Source organism: Blennius ocellaris, assembly GCF_963422515.1.
Source record: "Blennius ocellaris genome assembly, chromosome: 2".
Taxonomy (NCBI): Eukaryota; Metazoa; Chordata; class Actinopteri; order Blenniiformes; family Blenniidae; genus Blennius; species Blennius ocellaris.
This window is the reverse complement of record NC_137651.1, coordinates 887,039-909,330: the sequence shown is the minus strand read 5'-3', so window position 1 is coordinate 909,330 and position 22,292 is coordinate 887,039. Positions and strand designations below refer to the sequence as shown.

Sequence of the window (22,292 nt, the reverse complement as noted above, 5' to 3'; positions counted from 1 at the left end):
AAGCCCCGTTTCCACCGCACAAAAAGTGCGTAAATGGACAGGTATAGTCCGTTAAGAATTTGTAATTTTCTGGAAACAACCGCTCCAAAGGCGGTCGTTTTTACATTATCCCTCCGTCGGGGTACCCGGGACTATGGAACGGGTCTGAGATTGAGGAGCCGTCTGCTGATTGGTTAGTGATTTACTACACGCCCTCAATATTTTAATATGTCGGCTGGATGAATCCTCTGCTGCTTAAGTGGTCAGCTATGTACTGGTTATTTTTTTTCGTTTTTCTTTTCTTTTCTTTGCTGCTCAACTTTCGCGTTGGTCGTGAAAGAGCGGCTGTGAAGCAGGGGGAGACCGGTGCTCAGGACTTTGCATCGCGGTGGAGCTTTCTGTTTGCAGCATAGTGTCTGCGCCGTGCCGGTGCGCCGTGCCGGTGCGCCGTGCCGGTGCGCCGTGCCGGTGCGCCGTGCCGGTGCGCCGTGCCGGTGCGCCGTGCCGGTGCGCCGTGCCGGTGCGCCGTGCCAGTCTTTACATCACGTCTGAGGTTTGTGTTCAAACGCGATGCAGCAACGGTCAGCGTTCTGTTCAACCGTGGTCAGCGCCGCTGCATTGCGTTTGAACAGAAAGCTCGTTGTCCGCGCTGCCATTCACGACGCATCCATGTTGCCAGTGGTTGGGCAGCAGGTCGGGACCGACGGCGGACGCGATGCAAAGAGATGCTCGGAGCAGCCTCTGTGTTCCGGCGCGGAGCTGCTGGAGTGGCTACTCCGTCGTTTCAGCAGAAAGCTAAGGGCAACCCGTGTCCCGGTGCAGCGCAAAGGCCCGGCTCTGTACCGCACCAGTGCACTGTACCAGGACACGGGTGGAGCAGAAAGCTAAGGGCAACCTGTGTCCTGGTGCAACGCACCGGTGCGGTTCTGTGCCGCGGCCAGCCGGGGGCGTGCTTGGGTGGGGGGGAAATCGCCAGAGCGTTCACTCTCTTGGATCCAACACGGAAGTTGCAGCTGCAGCTCTGTGGCTGCAAAAAATAAAAGTTAACAAAACAACTAGTGCAAATTGGAGGGTGTAAACAACAACAACAGAGTATTCATAAGGTCCAGATCTGCCACGTGGCTGTTGTAATGTCACATATCTGCGGAGCTATAAACCCCGCCTACTTTTTAACCTACTTTCTGCAGTGGAAACAGGCACAGGATTTGGCTCCGGTTATGCTTTGCCGTACACACAAATTATATGCAGTTTAGGAGGAAGTTTTATTCACAGACAGAATTAATAGCATACTTTGGCGGAAGTCCTGTGCGAGTGACACCCAGGGGGTCTCAGCCTCGAATGACCAGTTATCTCTCTTGGCACTTAAAGTAAATAATGGACCACTGCTGTTCACTTAAAATGGTGAGTTTCCAATCACGTCATCAAAAATGGATCACTTCAAATGAAGAAAGATCTCAGAGGAAAATCTGTTTCATTGAATGTAGACAGACTTAGCACCCATTTACATATCAACAGTGCTCAAAATCACAAAGCACAACTATTTGAAAACAGCTTCCAAGTTGGAACTTTTTGAAAATGGTCTGTCTTTATGTTAATGCAAACAAGTGAAAACCAGACTCAGAGGAGGGGACTTTCTGAAGAACCAGACTTTTCTCTGGTTCTATCTCCTAAACCCACCCAGAACAACAGAAAGCCTCCACCTCTCAGTCTGATTCTGTAGGTTTATTCCTGTTAAAAGGGAGGTTTTTTTTCCCATCGTCTTCTCTGTTTGCTCCTGTGGAATTCTCAAGTTTGTCCTCCATAAAAGTGCCTTGAAATGACGGTGTTGTATCTGGGGCCATAGAAATAAAAATGAATTGGCTTCCACATGAAAATAAACCAATAAATACCACCTTAACCCACTAGCTCTCACGATAAAACAACAGAAAGCTGCTACAGTGCCACAGAAGAAACCCACTAGCATGTGATTGTGTGAGCAACCCCCCCCCCCCAAAAAAAAAAAAAAAATCAACAAACTGAATGGTAGGATAGATTTAACTGCATTAAACTGAAAAATAAAATTAAAATTCTTGGAAATCTGGCTGAACTCTCAGACTGGTGTTACCAGGAAATAAATAAACAAGCCATTTTAGGCTTGAAAACTATCCTCATCTCTTCTCAAAAGAAAGACCTCATTCCTTCTTTACAAACTTGGTCCTCACCAAGACACCAAGACGCAGATCTTTATTTACCATTTTTTCGCTTTGCTTTGCTCAGTTATATCTATTTGTTTTGCGTGTTTCCAATTAAATTTTGTTGTTGTTGTTTTGAATAATTTCATTTGTGCTCACATGTCCAAAATAAACTTTAAGCAATTTTTATTATTATTAAAGGATCCCTTAACCGCTGACATCACTCATTGTCTTAAATGTTATGGTTGCTGACGCATAACATCACGTAATGCTAATTGGGTTGTATCTGTGCTTTCACAAGTACTCTGTGCAGTATCGAACCCAATATCTCATACTGATATCAGTATTCATGCATCCCTACTAATTTTTTTCAATGAAAATGGTTTAATATTAGGGATGCACCTATACCGATTCCAGTATTGGGTAGCAGTTCTATACCAGGCATGAGTACCGTATTTTCCACACTATAAGGCACACCGGATTATAAGGCGCACCTCCATTGATTGACATATTTTACAACTTTGTTCATATATAAGGCGCACCGCATTATAAGGCGCATGGAATAGACCAGTGGTCAGCAACCTTTATAGCTCAAAGCCATTAGGTTACATTTTCCACTGATTCTAACACCCAGAGAGCTGCACGCATTTTATTTTGATAGTCCTACCTGCAGCCTATGCCAGGAGGACACTACACACAAAACCTTCTTCACTGCTGGTTGACAACTTACAACTAATAAACTAAACTACCGGTACATGAACTAAGCCCGATGCTTTACTCACTGTACACAACTGACTGCAGACCTGCACACCCCAGCAACACCATTGTGAAGTTCGCCGACGACACTACAGTGGTGGGACTGATCATCAACGGTGACGAGTCAGCATACAGGGACGAGGTCCTGCAACTGTCCGCCTGGTGCTCCACAAACAACCTGATCCTGAACACCGCCAAGACCAAGGAGGTCGTCCTGGACTTCAGGAGGAGTCGCACGTCGGACCCACCCCCCCTTCACATCAACGGCGAGCTCGTGGAAAGGGTCCACAACTTCACTTTCCTGGGCACCGTGATCTCGGCTGACCTCTCGTGGTCTGGGAACACCTCGGCCGTCGTCAAGAAGGCCCAGCAGCGGCTGCACTTCCTGAGGGTGCTTAGGAAGAAGGACATCTGCCAGAAGCTGCTGGTGACCTTCTACCGATCGACCATCGAGAGCATCCTGACCTACTGCATCCCCGTGTGGTTCTCCCACTGCACCGAGGCAGACCGCAGGAGGCTCCAGAGGGTCGTAAAGACGGCGCAGAAGATCATCGGCTGCCCCCTCCCCACACTAAAAGACATCTACACGGCACGGTGCCTCAGAAGAGCCGAGGCGATCACAGCTGACCCTACCCACCCTGCACACCACTTGTTCGAGCTGCTGCCCTCAGGACGGCGGTACCGGTCCATCAGGACCAGGACCAACAGACTGAGGGACAGTTTCTTCCCTCAAGCCATCACGGCACTGAACAGTTAGACACACTACCTCAGCCTATCTACCTCGGTGTGCAATATATCAAACTCCATTACTCTGTACAAATAACAGGTACCTTGTGCTCAACCGCACATTCTTATTAGCCAAGGTACCTCAGGCAGCTACATTGTTATTTTACTTAACTTATTCTTTAACTTTTACATTTCTGCACTATGTCCTTGGGTGTATGTGAGCGGGACTGTGTGAGAGCTGAATGTGTGTGTGAATGTTTAGGTTATTCTGTATACATGGTGTGTCTGCTGAGATGAATGCAATGCTGAATGTGAGAATGGCTGCCGGTGTTTATTGTATGTCTACTGTGTTTTTAGCTACACCGTAATTTCGTTGTGCAATTTATTGTACAATGACAATAAAAGCAATAGAATAGAAGAATAAGCAACAAAAACACAACACAACACAATTATTACCGACACCACAAACCAAATATAACCCCCAATAATTGCATTTAAAACACGACAAACAGAAACTCCCATAATGCATTGCAGCTATCGGCTCCTTTATGCATTTGCACAGAGGTGGTCGCTGCAAGGCATGATGGGAATTCATGTTTTGTGTTGTTGGAGGTTATTGTGGGTTGTTGTTGGGCTTGGTGTTGTGTTGATTGTGTTTATGTGTTTTTGTTCCCCAGTTTAGGGAGTAATTATTTCGTCTAGTTTATTTTGGTTTGTTAGAATGTTGGTTTGCAACCATGAGTGATGAATGTGTTGTGTGGAGTCTCCTCCGCTCTGAAGTTCCGGTTGCGAAGTCAGAGTTGTCAAAATAAAAGCCTCTGGTTGTTCAGCTGGCAAGTAGCAGACTCGAGAAGAGCAAATCTTCCACGGTGCTCGCCACAATATATAGGGCGCACCGGGTTATAAGGCTCACTGTCAGCTTTTGAAAAAACTTGAGGTGTTTAGGTGCACCTTATAGTGCGGAAAATACGGTACTCAAAGCACAGTGAAGAGCGCTATTTTGTCGGCTGTCAAAAAGACAGCCGACAAAATGTGTTTAAACAAGAAGGCCGTTGCTCGGCTATTCCCCCGCCGGAGGGCTTTATATTTTCTCACAAAGCAAGCTCTAAGGCAGCACACTTGGTACACTAGAGGGTGTTCCATGGGTCCTAGTAGATAATTATGTAGAATCTGAAAGGTCTTCTTCATAAGCTATGTCAAAATACGTCTCCAGAGCCCAAAAGGTGTTTTTTATGCACTTAGTGACCCTGTGACCTGATATTCAAATTAGGTCATGGTCACCATGGTGTCCCTTCTCCCCAGGTGGAGTGTCCATGTGTGAAGTTTGGTGACTGTGGGCCCAGGAACTGCTGAGAAATGCGCAGAAATGTTTATATGAAAATACATGTATTGTGCAACCATGACGAGCAAACTTCAGACCCTACCAATCTTCAAGGTCAAGGTCAGGTCACTTGGTGTACTGGAGGTTATCCCTGGAGTGTGTATCATGTGTGTATAAAATTTCAGAGCCCTAGCTCAAAAACCTAGGCCTCCAGAGCCCAAAATGTGTTTTTAAGCACTTCGTGACCCTGTGACCTACTTAATATGCAAATTAGGTCAAGGTCACCATAGTATCCCTTCCCCCTCTGAGATGTATCCACATGTGAAGTTTGGTCACTGTGGGCCCAGGGGTTGCCGAGATATAGGTAGAAACGTTCGAACGTACGGACGTACGTACGGAGACTGTTTCAAGATCCCCCTTCGGGGCCTCTCGGCCACGGCGGGGGATAATAGCCAGTCAGAATTAGGAATCTTAAAAACATGCGCACGCACGCACGCACACACACACGCATTAGAAAAACCACCTAGAAGATGAGTGTAGCTAGGAACCTGTTCAGATTTGTCACCTGGAATGTACGTGGAATGGACACAAACAAAAAGACAAAAAGTTTTTGAACACTTGGATAAACTACAGGCAGACATTGTCTTATTACAAGAGACACACACACCTTCCACAGGACATCACAAACTGATTTCACCACAATTTCCTCACACATACTCAGCTGGTTATAACTCCAAGCAGGGAGGCATAATCAGAAATAAAATACATTAATCTTATAAAAACACAATCATAGACCCAGAGGGAAGATTTATAATTATTCATATCTCTCTTCAGAACATAGAGATGTGTATCGCAAACATCTATGGCCCAAATGTTGATGACCTCTCCTTCTATCACAACTTCTTCACCACCCTCTCAACACACTCTGACAAAACACTTATAGTTGGAGGAGACCTCAACATAGCCCTCAATCCACAAATGGACAGAGTTAGTAAAGCAGCACATAGCAGACACTGGGAATCCCCAGATATAATACAGCAGTACAAGAGTGACTATGGTCTTTGCGACGCTTGACGCACCTCTCATCCTATTCTTAAAGAGTACACCTACTCAACAGTGCATCAATCCTATTCACGCTTAGATTACTTTCTGGTGATTAAAGACACTTTGAACGCACAGATTCACTCCAATCATCGCTATCACTATCAATGACTATGCATGTTAGTCACCTGTTACTATGACAGTCACTAATAGAATAATCACCCCTACTATTAAGACAATGGAGATTTAACACTGCTCAAGGATCCAGACTTCCACAGATTCTTTAAAAAACAATCTTTTTAGAAACAAACGATCTCTCAATGTGTCCTCTGGGACACGGCTTGTCATGATCCTGTTCTCACTCACCCCTCCCCTCCTGAGAGCTTTCACTCCTCCCCTCCTGTGTTCCCCTTAGCTCCGCCCTTGTGCTCTCCTGCTTCCTCCTCCTGGTCACAGCTGTTTGTAATTGTTATTAGTGTTTGTATTTAGTTCCCCTCTCTTGTAACTCTGGTTGCCAGTTCGTCTGCATTCTAACACCATTCGTACCCGCTATTTTTCCTCATGTTGCTGTTGGAGTCGAAGTCCAGTGGCCACTCCACCTCATGGAAGGGGGGAGGGGGGACCACGTTTTAAGAACAAAGAGACCAAATGCTTAGACCTGGAAAATTTGCCATTGGCCCCGTGACCCTCCCCCCGGGTCCTTCCCCCTAGCATGGTACAGCACTGCAAGTCAACGGCAGGGGGAATCCAAAACCTCCTTCACCAGCCGGAGCCTCTGGGGTGGGCCCAGTCAGGATTGATCCATGTCGCCCTGAGCACAGCGGAACCCGGAACACAGCGGAGCCCGGAACACAACGCTGAGGTATAAAATCCAAGTCGAACGTGCGTATGGACACGACATACCTCTTCGCATGGAGACAAAGGACCACGCGTTAACACTGATTGGGCCCGGAGTTTCTTCACCTCGCTGGACGAGCAGAGAACAGTTACTTTTTCTTTTTTTTTCTTCTTCACCTGGATCCTGTGTGCGCGCTGCGACTACGCATTCCCCCGCATGCCGACCTGAACCCCGCTCCCATACCATGTGTCATTCACTGTCCCTGGGATTTCTCGGCCACGAGACCCCAGGCGTGCTCCAGGCAGGCCCATGAGCCGTGTATAAGCCCAGTGACGTCACGCTGTCCAGAAAGAGCGTACCGAGCGCCTCTGGTGGCTGCGTGGGTGACTGCAATCTTTTGAGAGGTCGCCATTTGGTGGACACATTTAGTCATTGCATTCTCCCTCGGCGTGCCCCTAGTGGTCATTATGGTCACCGTTCAATATCATTACACCCACTCACACTGACCCTCCAAGGTCCGTCGCCACCTGGTGGACACTCGTGGTCACTACATCCCCACTCAGACTGGAAAATTGACCAGCGAAATGACAGTTTGATGCTCGCTGCCTGCAACTGTGGACTGCAATGGAGCTGCTGCTGCTTAAGCTGGCTTTAGCAGCCTGTGTTTTGTCTGTTCTATTCCACTGAGTGCCCACACACACACACACACACACACACACACACACACACACACACACACACACACACACACACACGCACACACACACCTCCTAAATTAATGTAGAGGAAACCCTGCGGTTTCTAAAAATGTTTTATTGAAACCACTTTTGTTAATGTTAGTTCTCAGTGTGTGAGAAAGTGTTAACCCTCTTCCTGCTCCGGTCTCCAGACCGTGGTCGGAAGATGCAAGGGAGACCAACTTGTATTCCAGGGTGAAGCTGTTCTCAGCTTCGGGGTTCACTCCTTCGTCTCACAGCCGGTGGAAAGCAGGACATGGAACTCAGTTTCTGAGATGAACACTTGTATTTATTTGCCAGTTAGTTTTATGTACAGCTTCGTGCTCGACCCGCTCTGCATAAGTACGCTCCTTGTTTGGACTGTCTCCTAGTTTGAAGACTCTTTTGCTCTCCCGTGAGCTACCTGACAGTCTGGATGAGCTGGTGGCACTGGCAATCCGAAAGGAGTGGCATTCGGCTGACTGGGGATGTGCGACTCAGGACTCAAGGAGGAGAAATCCGCAAGCTCCGGCATCAGTTCATGGATGACCACCGTTGCCCCCTCGTCGGCTGCCTTCTGGTCCTCCGGCCTCGGCATCTTTTTCCTGCACAGAGGAACCAATGCAACTGGGCCGGGCGCGTCTAACACCTGAGGAACGTGAGAGACGGTTCAGACTCTGGCTCTGCTTTTACTGTGGTCAACCTGGGCACTGCCTCACCAACTGTCCGATACGAGGCAAGTCTTCAAATGGTGTGCCTGGGTCACTGCACTCAATCTCAGATTTTAAAGACTCCCAGCGTCCCGTGTTCTCTGTTACTCTCTCGGCTCTAGGTGTCTCCTTACAGGTGGAAGTACTGGTGGACTCCGGGGCTGACACTAACCTCATGCACTCGCAGCTGGCTGAGAGACTCCAATTGAATACATTCCCCCTCAACCCGCCCATTGAGGCTCATGCCCTGGATAACTCTTGTCCCGGATAACTTGGACCTCTCAGCCAGTACAGGTTAGCTTTCGCGATGGTCATTCTAAGTCCATCAGCTTCCACCCTTTTAAGTCCCCACAATTCCCTGTGGTCCTGGGTGTCCCCTGGCTTCAACAGCAAAACCCCAGTATTGATTGAGTGATGGGACGTGTGAGGAGCTGGGGATAACTGTCTGTCCTCTAAGAACTCCACCCAGCTCACCACTGTTTACCCGGCAACCAGCTCTGTCATGCCCTCGCTGGACCTTGAGAAAATCCTGGCCTGCTGCCATTAACCTGCAGCCTGGCGCCCCAATTCCTCGTGGCTGTCTTTACTCTCTGTCAAAGCCGGAGCAGTAGGCGATGGATGACTACATCAAGGCCTCCATGGAAGCAGGTATTATCCAGCCATCTTCTTCACCCGCAGGAGCTGGGTTTTTCTTCGTCTCGAAGAAGGATGGGTCTTTGAGACCTTGTATTGACAATCGAGCCCGCAATGCTAAGAATGCTAAGAACCGCTATCCTCTGCCACTTATGAAATCTGCATTTTCTTTCCTTTTTTTATTAAAAAAAAGACATTTTTAAATACATTACAGTCATTCCAATGTGATTTTATAGAGAAAATAGAAAAGCCCAACATATCCATATGAGCAAGCAGGTGTGTTTGTGACTGTGGAGACGAAAAACTCCCCCCAACAGGGAGAAACCTTTGCAGAAACCAGACTCAGAGGTGGCGACATTCTGCGGACCGGTTGGGGTGAAAGGATAGAGGAGAGGATAGGAGAGGAAAGACAGAGAGATAGACTGGGTGGGGAGATACATACAGGTACCCTTGTTAGTGCTACATACATTTTTCTTTTTCTTTTTTTCATTATAATACAATAATCACAGTGATCCAAATATTTTTGCAACTGCCATGAGATTAAACCAGCCTGAGCAACAACAGAGCAAAAACCAAAATAATCACAACAATGATAGCAAAGACAAAAATAAAAGGACACAAAGAGCAAAACAAACAAACAAACAAACAAACAAAAAAACAACAACATGATTTTGAAAATTGACAAAACAATAGCAGAAAATAAGAAAAATCAGCAGCAAATCTCATCAATGAGAAGTGGAAGTGTGTGTGTGTGTGTGTGTGTGTGTGTGTGTGTGTGTGTGTGTGTGTGTGTGTGTGTGTGTGTGTGTGTGTGTGTGGTTTGCCCTCTGGATGTGAATGGAATTGTTGTGGGGGCCCCCGCAGTACCACCCTGGGGGCCGAGGCCACCAGGGCCGGACGCCGCCACTCCGGTACCCAGCGACCCACCGGACCCGGCGAGGCCCCGACAAACCCCCCCGGAGAGCCACGCCCCAACCCGGAAGGCACCAGATGGAGCGCGTAGAGAGGACCCCCCGCAGGCCAGAGGGGCCCACAGGAGAAGGATAGAGGGTGCAAGGCCCCAGGCCCCGACCCGAGCTGCCAAGTCGGGACCGGCCAGTGCAGCGCCCCCAGGCCACGCAGGCAGGGAGTCCCCACGACCCCGGCAGCGGAGCCCGCCGCACCACCGGGGGCCATCCCCCCCACCACCCCCCCCAACCCCGGCGGGACAGAGAGGGCCCCAGCCGCCGAGCCCCAGACCGGCCCTGAGCCCCAGAGGGGACGTGGCCCAGCCAGGCTCGGCTGGAGGACAGTCACCCTCCAACCCCCAAGAGCCCCAATGCCACCCCCCCACTGCCCCATCACCTAATCCCAACCCACACCAAAGAATACGCATACACAGACACACACACACAGAGACACACCCACACCAAAGCATACGCATACACATACAGACATACATATACACAGACACACGCACATACATTTATTTGGTTGGGAGGGGGGGTGCCCCCCACTCCCCAAGGCCGCCAGCCAGGCCCCCACCAGGCCACTGCAGGATCTCATTCTCCACCAATCCGACCATGCATAGGGAGGGAGAACCACTACCCAGCCCCCCCGGGGCGCCACGCCCGAGCGAGCATGCCCCCCGTACTCCAGCCGCACTCACCCCGGAACACGGTGGGACCACAGCGGGATGTGCTGGGGGGAGCGCCCGCCCCCCCTCCCCACCCTGTGGGGTGTTGGGTGCAATGTGTGTCTAGGGTGCAGTTTAAAATTGAGGGGTAGCGGGGGCCCAGGCGTTCTACTGCTACCCAGCGGCAGAACCCCGAAAGCCAGCTGATCCCCTCAAGACCCTGCGTGACTAAGTGTAGTTAAAATTATGGGTAGTGCAAAGTCAGGGGAGGGACAGACCACAATTAAGTGGCCTGGACCCCCCACCCTAGGCCCCGTCCACTGGCCCCTATTGTTGAATGAGGTAAGGTGAGGTAAGGTAGGGGGGGCTGAGAGGGAGAAGGTCCCCCCGTCGCTAGGACTTGGCCCAGCTGGACCCCCGCGCCGCCCCACCCCACCCCCAAGTGGCCGGCTTGGAACATCTGCATTTGAGCTCCTCAAAGACGCCAACTGCTTTTCCAAACTGGACCTAAGTAATGCTTACCATTTGGTTTGCATTCTCATGAATGCGATGCATGGAAGACAGCCTTCAATACCTCCTCCGGCCACTATGAGTATTTGGTTATGCCCTTTGGACTGTGTAACGCACCTGCCACCTTTCAGGCCTTAATCAACGATGTCCTTAGGGACTTCCTCAACTGTTTTGTTTTTGTGTACCTGGATGACAGTCTTGTGTTTTCCCCAGATCAGGAGACTCACATCCAGCATATGAGACTGGTCCTCTCTCACCTCCTGGAGAACAACCTATTTGTTTAAGCTGAGAAATGTGAGTTTCACGTTCCCTCAACATCATTCCTCGGTCTGATCATTTCCCCAGGACACATCTGGATGGACCCTGCCAAGGTCAGCACTGTGGCCTCATGGCCCACTCCAGAGAACCGCAAACAACTACAGCAGGGGTGGCCAACCCTGGTCCTCGAGAGCCGCAGTCCTGCATGTTTTAGATGTTTCCCTGCTCAAACACACCTGTTGTCATGATGAGGCTCTGCAGAAAGCTTGACAAGCAGCCACTAATTGCTGTCAGCTGTATTGATGTGAGGAGACATCTAAAACATGCAGGACTGCGGCTCTCGAGGACCAGGGTGGGCCACCCCTGAACTACAGCTTTCTTGGCTTTCGCCAATTTTTACAGGAGGTTTGTTAAAGATTTCAGTATGGTTGCAGCCCCATTGCAGACTCACCTCCACTGTTTCTCCTTTCTCATGGACCCCTGAGGCTGACAAGGTGTTCAAGAACCTCTGGACAGCTTTCTGCTCGGCCCCCATTCTCGTTCAACCAGATCCCGAGAGGCAGTTTGTGGTGGAGGTCGACGCCTCAGATTTGGGCATGGGGCAGTTCTGTCCTAGAGGTCAGCTTCTGATGGACGTCTTCACCCATGTGCATTCTTCTCGTTCCTGGTCCCACATCGCTTTGGATTTCGTCACTGGACTTCCTGAATCCCATGGCAAAACCACCGTCCTCACTGCAGTTGACTGTTTTTCTAAAATGGCTCATTTCATTCCCCTCATTAAACTACCCTCTGCAAAAGAGACCGCTGAATTAGTCCTCCTTCATGTTTTCCAGCTCAGTCTCTCTCAGGATCTGGTTTCAGACCGTGGCCTCCAGTTTACGTCCAATTTCTGGAAGGAGTTCTGTGCTCTCATTGGAGCCTTCCCGAGTCTCTCCTCTGGCCACCACCCTCAGTATAATGGACAGACGGAGCGTCTGGATCCAAGCCCGCCATCGTCTTCTCCGAATGGCGGCGTCTCATAAGATTTACGCTGACCATCGTCTCTCCCAGGCACCAACCTACCGGCCAGGGCAGCATGTGTGGCTTTCCACAAGGAACCTCCAACTCCAGGGACCATCACGCAAGTTAACCCCACGATTCATTGGCCCTTTTCCTATTTCCAAAGTAATCAACGCCATGGCCGTTCATCTCAACTCCCCAGGAACATCCGGATCCATCCCACGTTTCACACATCAAACCCACCGCCGAAAGCCCCCTGGTCCCCGCTTCAAAAGTCCCTCCACCTGTCAGATACTGGATAGCGGAGATACAGTTTATACTGTCCGCAAGTTCCTGGTGGTCCGGCGTCGAGGGAGGGGTCACCAATTCCTTGTGGACTGGGATTGATATAGGACGGAGGGGCGCTCATGGGTCCCGGCAAGTAACATTAATGACGGACCTGCCTGGGCCGTCAGGAGCCAGCCCTTGGGAGGGGGGGGGTTACTGTCATGATCCTGCTCTAACTCACCCCTCCTTTCCTGAGAGTTTTCACTTCTCCCCTCCTGTGTTCCCCTGAGCTCCACCCCTGTGCTCTCCTGCTTCCTCCTCCTGGTCACAGCTGTTGGTAGTTGTCATTAGTATTTGTATTTAGTTCCCCTCTGTTGTAGCTCTGGTTACAACAATTTCGCTGGCCAATTTCGACTTCTCCTCCTGGATTTCCTTCCCAACCGCCTTAGCTGGTCTTGACCTTAGAATGCCTGACTTCGCTTCTGCCGTTGTTTTGAACACTTTTTGAACTGAGCTTCTTGTCTGCCGTGCAATTGAGTTCCACTAACCTTGACACAACTAAAGCTGTCATGAGGGGCAAAATATTTTTTTACAAAAACGAAAAAATAAAGGAAAAAGAATTAGAAGACAAAATCAAGACCATAGAGACAGCTCATGCTGCTTCCAAAGACGACCACTTGTTAACTGAGTAAAGGAAATTAAAAATAGATTTGAATGAAATAATTGAACATAAAACACAATTTCAACTACAGAGATTATGCTGGGAGAACTTTGAACATGGCATTAAATCCAGCAAACTATTAGCCAATCAGTTAAAATGAAATAAAGAAAAGTGTACAATCCTCTGTTAAAACTCAAAATGGTGAAATCACTTGTGACCCTCAGGAAATAAACACTACTTTCAGAGAATTTTATAGAAAACTTTACTCTTCACAATCTGAAATAGAGAACTTTCTGAGCACAGTTGACCTCCCAAAATTAAAAGACGCATCAATGTCAATAGAAGAACTGCATGGAGCTCTTCAGGACATGCCTGATGGTAAAGTTTCAGGACGTGATCGCCCGGTATCACTAATCAATGTACATTTTAAAATAATTAGTAAAACATTAGCAAGCAGAATAGAAAAAATTACACCCCACATAATACACCCTGGTCAAACTGGGTTCATTAAAGGACGACACTCCACTAACAACACACACAGATTAATTAATCTTATAGACCACTGCCACCACAATAAACAAAAGGCCATTATCACCTCCTTAGATGCAGAAAAAAGCTTTTGATAGGGTAAATTGGAAATTTCTACTTGCTACACTACGGAAATTTGGATTTGAACAAAATTACCTCTCCTGGATAAAAACAATGTACACCTCACCCAGTGCCTGTGTTAAAACAAATGATCAAACTTCCTCAAGGTTCAATCTCAAGAGAGGCACCAGGCAGGGGTGTCCACTCTCACCATCTCTCTTTGCAATTTTTATCGAATCACTGCCTTCATGCAGATGATGTTTAACTCTTCCTACAAAACGCACAGACCTCTCTTCCAGAAACAGTAGAGTTAATAGACAGATTCTCTGCAATTTCAGAATATTCTATGAATTGGAATAAATCTGTTGTCTTGCCTATTAACTCTATTTTTCAGCACACATCAAATACCCCACTAAAACCAGGGAACATCAAATACCTCGGCATTAATATCTCAGCCAAACTGTCAGACTTGGTACACTTAAACTACACCCCCCTTATTAATACAATAGAAGAGGACCTCACTCAGTGGAGGACACTTCCTATATCACTTATGGGGAGAGTAACAACAATTAAAATGATGGTCCTGCCTAAAATTAACTACATCTTTTCAATGATTCCAACAAAACCATGGTTTAACACGTTGGATTCCCATATCTCAAAATTCTTATGGAAAAACAAACCATCACGTATAAGTTTAAAGACACTACAGAACACCAAGGACCAAGGTGGCTTACAACTTCCAAACTTTTATAATTATTATCTCCCCAATAAATTACTCTATGTTGTAATATGGATTAATCAGAAACCCTGAGATGAAGGCTGGCTGGACATTGAAAAAACCTTCTGTGAAGATCTCCACATCAGAGACCTTCCTTTCTTCAGTCCTGTCATCAAAAAACATAACTGCTTTAAAAGCATCAATATAAACAATCTCTGACAGCTTGGTGAGAGTTTCTTAAAATTAATGGATCATCACTCATTCCCTGCAAACTCACACTATCTGGAACAATTCTGACATCCTGCAACGAAAGAAACCAATAAACTTCACAAAATGGAAAAACAAGGGAATAAGAAACTTGGAACACCTTCTCTTCAATAACTCTTTTATTCCATTTAAAGATCTAATAGAAACTTATGGTATCAGTCAAAACAATTATCTGGAATATCTTCAGCTCAAGTGAATAATACCAACAAAGTTCAAACTAGAAGAGATGAACCTAAACTTACCTCAGACAGTGACAAACCTCCTGAAGATCTCAGCACCAAAACCACTTTCTAAAATCGTTTCAGTCCTGTCATGTTCCAATACCACAATATCCCTTCAAGCTCCAAATGGGAAGAAGATCTAAACATTAACATAGAACCAACGCTTTGGTCACAAATCTGTAGAAACACATTCAAAATGAGCAAAAACACCAATATACAGCTTATACAATACAAGGTCCTACACAGAGTTCATTACAGGACAAAGATGTTCAAGATGGTCTCACTCCCACTAACATATGTTCAAACTGCACAGCTAATCTACCTGATAACTACCTACATGCACTTTGGCTGTGTACACCAGTCCAAACATTCTGGCAAAAAATCTGTGAAGACTTATCGTTATGCCTGGGCCACCCCATTCCAGTCTCACCTGCATCGCCTGTTAGGTGATTACACAGAAATTAAAAGAGAGAAAAATGAGTCCTTCACACTCCTGGTCTTCCGAAGCGTCGCAAAGAAGGCAATCCTCATGAACTGGAAATTCAGAAGTAATTTGAATGTAAAGTTATTTAAAAACTTACTTCTGGACCACATCACATTGGAGAGAATGTCTGCCTGTAGGAAAAATCATTTCCCCATCATCATCATCATCATCATCATCATCATCTCCCCACGCTGCCGCATGCCATGACGGTGGTCATGACAGCCACCGCTCCGAACCAGACGCCTGGTCCCCACACACACACACACACACACACACACACACACACACACACACACACACACACACACACACACACACACACACACACACACACACACACACACACACACACACACACACACACTTTCTTTGTACATAGTGTTTGCTGTTTAGTAAATTAGATCTCCGTGTTAGATGATGTTTGTTACTTGATTGTGTTGGTTTATGAAAAAATATCAGAACTATTTATGAATTAATGTATTTTTGTGAATAAATGCCTATTAGCTGAATTGATAGATTCTTGGTAATTATTGCATATTTATGGTTGACAATTCACTGGTTTGTAACAGTATATGCTCAAATCTCACACCTTCCCTGTTATTTTTAAGATTGTTATATTTTGCACAGAAATATTAACTAACTTAAATAACGCTTTTACAAATGTTGGGATCTCACAAGACCATAGAAAGTTTGTTCATTTCTAGGGAAAGACAATTTTAATATGTCATGATACACAATCATGACATATGAATTCTGACCCAGGAATGTGATTGATCATCACACCCAGTGGGGGAGACCTTTTGCCACAGAAGATCCTCCCCCACTTTCTGCTCAAAAGACGCTTCCCCCGTGCATTCTGTCAGTCACTGATTGGTTGAAGCTCTCAGGATTCGACACCTTCGAATCCACACACTTGCAACAAAAAACAGTCTTGCAGAAAGTTGTCTCCTGTGAACACCAAGGAAGAGCTGCTCCCCAGCAGCTCCACTCACCCAGTGTTAGCATACAGCTAACACCAGAGGCTTGCAACCAGGGGCCTTCACTCCTCAACTCCTCTGCTGACCCGACCACGAGGGTCAGACCTTCCCAGGACCCGAAGACCATCGCCCAGAGTCTGCTCTCCCATCAACCGGTTTCTCCAGGACGGAACCAGGGAAACGACGCCTCACAGAACTTCTTTGTGTTTTCCTCAACCAGCAGGAAAACCATCACAGACCTGAGCGACCAGATCCTCAGTCTGGACAAAAGGAACAACCAGGAGCTGCAAAGAAGGACTCCTGAAACATCAACTCCATCTTCTTCTCCTCAGCCTGCAGAACCAGCAACCACAGTTAGCAGGAGGTGCTAACTACAGGGGAAGACACCAGCTTCCCTCCAGCAGGACAACAACTGAACTCCTTCAAGGAAGTGGGAACAACTGGGCATTACCTGAGATTAGTTAAACCTGATGCTATGATAGAACTGTTTAACTTTATGAAGATGTGTTGATTCTGTTACAGTGATTGAGTTCTATAGATAATGATATTAGGAGCAGTTATCAACCTGTAAACCAACGTTAGCTCTGTTCTGTAACTCCGTTAGCTCAGACACAGGGTCTGCATGCTAATCTTTGCTTTACTAACTTGTCAACTCACAATCCTACACATATCACATCAAAGACAACATCACACAGTAACTGAACACCATCTGACGACTCCTGACGTTTTACAAAGCAAGTCGCATTCACATAAACTCGTTCTAGAAATGGTCTTTTAGCAGAGACACACAGGAAGCAGATGCTAAAGACTAGCTTCCATGTTCCATTTTTCTCCCAGCACATGGTCGAGACCCAGGACAGACTTCCTGTTCTCTGACAACCTCCATTTGAATGGAGTTTTTTGTGATCCGCCATCTTGTTTTGTAGTTCCATCACACGTCTCACACACACACTCCCTCTACCTCTCTCTCTCTCTCACTCTCTCTTTCTCTCTCCACACACACACACACACCTACACACACCCAGCTGTATATAGGTAGTTAGAATCTGTGTTTATTTGTTTTCAGTGTGAATAAATATAATTTTTGGAATCATACTTGCTGTTTTATTAATGTGCACAAAGGTGAATGAAATGTCGACCTCTTCTGTGTCAAGAACTCCAAAATCCTTCAACATTCATAGTTAATTCTGGTAATTGTAATTAATTTAAGTATTAATTAAAATTCCTGGTTCACTGTTTAGTATATCTTATGAGACTGATATAACTGAATTGGCTATCATTTCCTGTTACGACAGGTGGAGCTCCGAGGTTTCTGATACAGATCAGATTAAAATTTCAATAACATTATTAATAACTATCTTTGATCATTATTACTCATTATCGATAGCCAACCAAACATAAATAGTGCTCCATATGAGGTAAGAAATCCCTACACAAACAAGACTGATATTTTGGTATCAGCTATTTCCAGTTTAGCTGATGGTGCCCCAATTTCATTATTATTTGATAAACAACCAATTTTTTCAAATTAATAATTTTTCATTCATAAATTATTTTTGATAATTTATTCACTTTTAAGTAATTACTCAATTACTTTAGGAGTTGTTAATGTGTAAATGACCATTTACTTCCATTAATAATTAAAAATTTTTATAAATTACTTCGAGTGATTTATTAGTTTCAGTAATCTATTACTTACAGTAATTTTAAAGCTAATAACCAACTATAAATCCCAACAGCCCCTTTATCAACAGAACCAACGCTCCCCCGTTCTCCTCCAAACTGTGATAGACACAAGCAGTGCATACATACGCTCATCTGACCAACCCCCTTCTCCACTCTCAGTCAATCACAAGCCAACACACTCTAACGGTGTGTTCAGGTAACACAAAAGAATCGGAACCAACCATCTTCAACAATAAACCTAAAATTTGCAATAACTCCCCTTTTTAATTCAATCAATCAATCAATCGAGCAATGAAAGACTATTTGTCGGGGAGGGGGGCAAATAAAGTCACATAGAACAGGCAGCGTAAATAAATAAATACATAGTGCAACAACAGACTACAACTACATGTCTGGGTAAATAAATTCCAGTAATAGTAAAAAGCTGATAATAAAAGCGTGAGTCAGATATAAATACAACAAGGAATGAAAGTCAAAGGTTAAATATGTATCAGCAGGTGCAGGAGGCAGGGATCGGCAGACTGTTTGTCAAAACTGTTTGTAATTTTTATGGTCAGACAATGGGGGGGGGGGGGGGGGGGGGTGTTGGTAGCTGCTGAAAGTAACTAAAAAGTAACTTTTAATCTAACTTAGTTACTTTTAAAAAACAAGTAATCTGTGAAGTAACTAAGTTACTTTTTAAAGGCGTAACTAATAATCAGTAATCAGTAGTTTTATAAAGTAACAGTGGTAACACTGGTGCTGAGATATTTATATATTGCTCAGTGTTTTATTTACTTCCTAAAAGTAGATGGGGGACAAATGTGGCAATCTTTACGTGTTTATAATCAGGTTTAGTGAAAAATTGTGTGTGTGTGTGTGTGTGTGTGTGTGTGTGTGTGTGTGTGTGTGTGTGTGTGTGTGTGTGTGTGTGTGTGTGTGTGTGTGTGTTACCTCTCCTCCTCCAGCAGGGCCCCTCCCAGATGTTGTAGGAGACGTTGATGAACTCCAGGTTGACGGCCGAGCGTCTGGGGAGGTGGGAGAAATGCTGAGCATCCGTGATTTGGTTCTCTACCTTCTTCAGGTGTGTGAGCATGGAGGCCTCCTGCTGGAGCTGCGGCTGACTTCCTCCATTACACACCACGCTCTCCTCCATCGGGATGCTCACCAAGTCCATTTCCAAAGCCTTATTGTCCATCCCAGCTTTCTGACTACATGTCAACAGAAGGGATAATGAGGAACAATTAAAACTCATGAAGTCCTTCATGCTGATTTTGCACCTCCGAATGGGCTTTTTGTGCCTTATTGGCATGTTTGAAGGTAATTTCACCAAAGTTCTCCATCCACACTACAGTTGATCAAGCCAGCTAGTGCCAGAAACAATACATATATAAAGATATTGTTAGGGACCAAACAATATCCATGGGAGAATCACAATCCCTTATCAATATATTTCAAGAATATCATAATAATAAAGTTCTGTTTTCTCCACTTTCACCTCTGGGGTAGAGTTTTCTTCACTAAACTAACACCAATCCCATCAACTCCTGCTGTGCTTTGTCTGAAAATGCTTGCATTCGATTGCTTCTGTTACTAAAGTAAACATGTACCAACTGTACATCTTGAGATGAGAGATTTTCTCTGGTAGGAGTTATTTTTATTTAGCAGTAGGAGGCAATGTTTAACGCTTGAACAATAAGCATGCCAACCAAACAAAATGTTCCTTAGAAGCTTCCTTAGATACACCAATAAAAGGATTGCACTCAAGTCAAACACATTTAAGACCATAGGGAAGTTATAGTTACCAGGGCCTTTTCTTGTACAACTTGCTTTATATTAAAGTTTTTTGAGCATTTATGTCTAAATCTGAAATTTCATCTGGTGCTGGACTACAAACTCTGACAACCTCAGGGTCCCAGCCAGCAAAGTGTGAAGGCCTGGATAGGTGAGCTGTCCATCACAAACACACAGAGACACACAGACAGTTCAAGTGGAAGTCCATCCCTGGATCATCTGATAAGCTTCTTTGGTGACGGTTCATTGTTAGTGTAGCTCCAGAGTAAATGCATATACATTTCCTGGGAAAGTATAGCTTAGGAGCTCCCTACATCAGACAAAATCCACATCCACTGTCCTGGCAGGACCCTAAGCAGCAAAAATATGTAGCCTCCCCTGTGATCGCAGGGTGATTAATAGTCATTGAAAAGGAGATATATCTAATCTACTTTGTCGTGCACAGACCACTGTAAAATGTTTCCCAACTCCAAGGTGGTACAGTAATTTGTCCTTTTGGAGACAGAAGTCTTGTTTAATCACTCATGGGGCCTTTAATCCTCCTAGGGATTAAAATCAACTTTTCTTTTCTATCCTTGATCTGCTGGGAGTAGGAGTGCCCACCCCCTCATCCCGAGTCTCGAGCTTGGGAAAAAATCTGCAGAGTCAGGTCCACCACCAAGCACTGAGCCACACTGATCTATGGGAATTAACCTTCCACGTCCCAAGCACGGCATTTCAGTGACAAGACGCTGAAGAAAAGCCTCCTCTGGGTGTCAAAGGATCCCGATGAGAAACAAAGGAGATAAAAAAAAGACATTGCGTCTGCCAGTACATCACAAGACGACTCCGACAGAGAATGAACCTGGTGAACCGGGACTGTCGCACATCAGATTATCTACTGTACCACTGTTTCAATGCCACAAATGCCACAGGATTAAAGGCTAATTAAAATCCAATGCAGCAGCCAAGTCCACCCATCTGAATTTAGACATTAAATTGATGAGACAAAATTATTCCACTTACCTGGTTTGACTGAAATGAACTCAGAAAAAAGGTCTGTCTCCCATCCAAATTTAGGATTCTACAGTTCCAAATAATAGTTTGAGTCAAAATGACATTTTCTGACCAGAGAATGAGAGAAACTATGAAAACGCAAAACCACACAGAAAATACAGCGATATTTGGTTTGACGAATAAAGACGAAGTGATGAGATGGTTCCAATTTGATCACATTTTCACTGTTCCAGTCTAGTTTTGGGTTATTTGGTTGTAATTGTAAATTATAGATTTTTTTCTGTATCTCTGTCTTTCGAGTTTTTAACTGACATTTGTAAACAGGACGCAGAAGCCTCCAGATTGTTTCCTCATTATGAAAAAGGTTTGCTTGTATTTAGTATGCTAGAATTTAGTATTTTATGTAGGGTAAAATGACACAATGGTTTATCACGTGCATATGTGTTGAGTTTCATTCAAGAATATACAATAGCCCCCATCGGTGGCCCAACACGATAACTACGTCTTTTTCAGTGTTTTTGCAGTTTCTGTGTAAATACAAAACTTTTCTGAAACAAAATCGTGGAAAAGCCGCATTTTCACTTGAAATTTTGTCAAGTAAAGGGAACCTTAGTTCTGAATCTTCAAATCCTGCCAGCCTCAACTAACAGGGAACAGAGTTGACAGAGATTTGAAGTAGATGTTGTTTCTTCTGCCAGCGAGCAACAGGCTCGGACTGAGATCATCTCTTCTTATGAAACAGCAGAAACACTGAAGATCAGGATTTGAAGATCAGGCCAAAGGAAGTAGGTTAACACAGCTGCTCTTGCAGGACTTTGGGGGGTTCAGAAGAAACTCAGCGAAGAGGCTTTGACATGGAGGGAGGAAGAAAGTGTTCAAAGCTCCTGTGCATTCCTGCTGGGAAGTGTCACAAGCTACATCAGTTACACACACAAAAGCCGAAAGTCTAAGGAAACAGCGAACACTTTTCTACACAGAAAAAAATCAGCAGTGTTGATTTAACACTTAAAGAATCCATTTTAACACTAACTCTGTGTCCTAATCTACAAAGAGTAAAAGTTACACTCAACTTGGTGTTGGGAATGTTACTTGAAAACTGTAATCTGTTACAATTACAAGTTATTTGTCAAAAAATTTAATCAGTAAATTACTCTAAGTCCTAAAATAAAAAAGTAACGTACCTGAGTACTTTTAGTTACTTTTGGATTACTTCACCAGCAAACATAAAACATAAAGACAAGAAAGAATAGAATGTGTCGTCTGTTCAGTGTATTGACACATCTTATACACAGCAGACACAAATTACACTTAACAAGTTTTGAACTATCAAAACTCAGTAACCAATCAGGTGTCCAACACTGATTTTCTTTTTTAAAGAATC

The 22,292-nt window shown here is 45.4% G+C and overlaps 1 protein-coding gene across 1 annotated transcript in view; it reads right to left on the bottom strand.

Annotated features, from left to right (window-relative positions):
- The window catches only part of LOC308143766 (ATP-binding cassette sub-family G member 4-like), a gene marked incomplete at both ends in the record, with an annotated part of 38,550 nt that extends 19,231 nt beyond the window's left edge, over positions 1-19,319 (bottom strand). Inside the window, one exon of the mRNA XM_080514681.1 lies at positions 19,076-19,319. Within this exon, the coding sequence (XP_080370807.1) occupies positions 19,076-19,319 (244 nt within the window). The remainder of the gene's footprint in view (positions 1-19,075) is intronic.
- Positions 19,320-22,292: the final 2,973 nt, after the last annotated feature.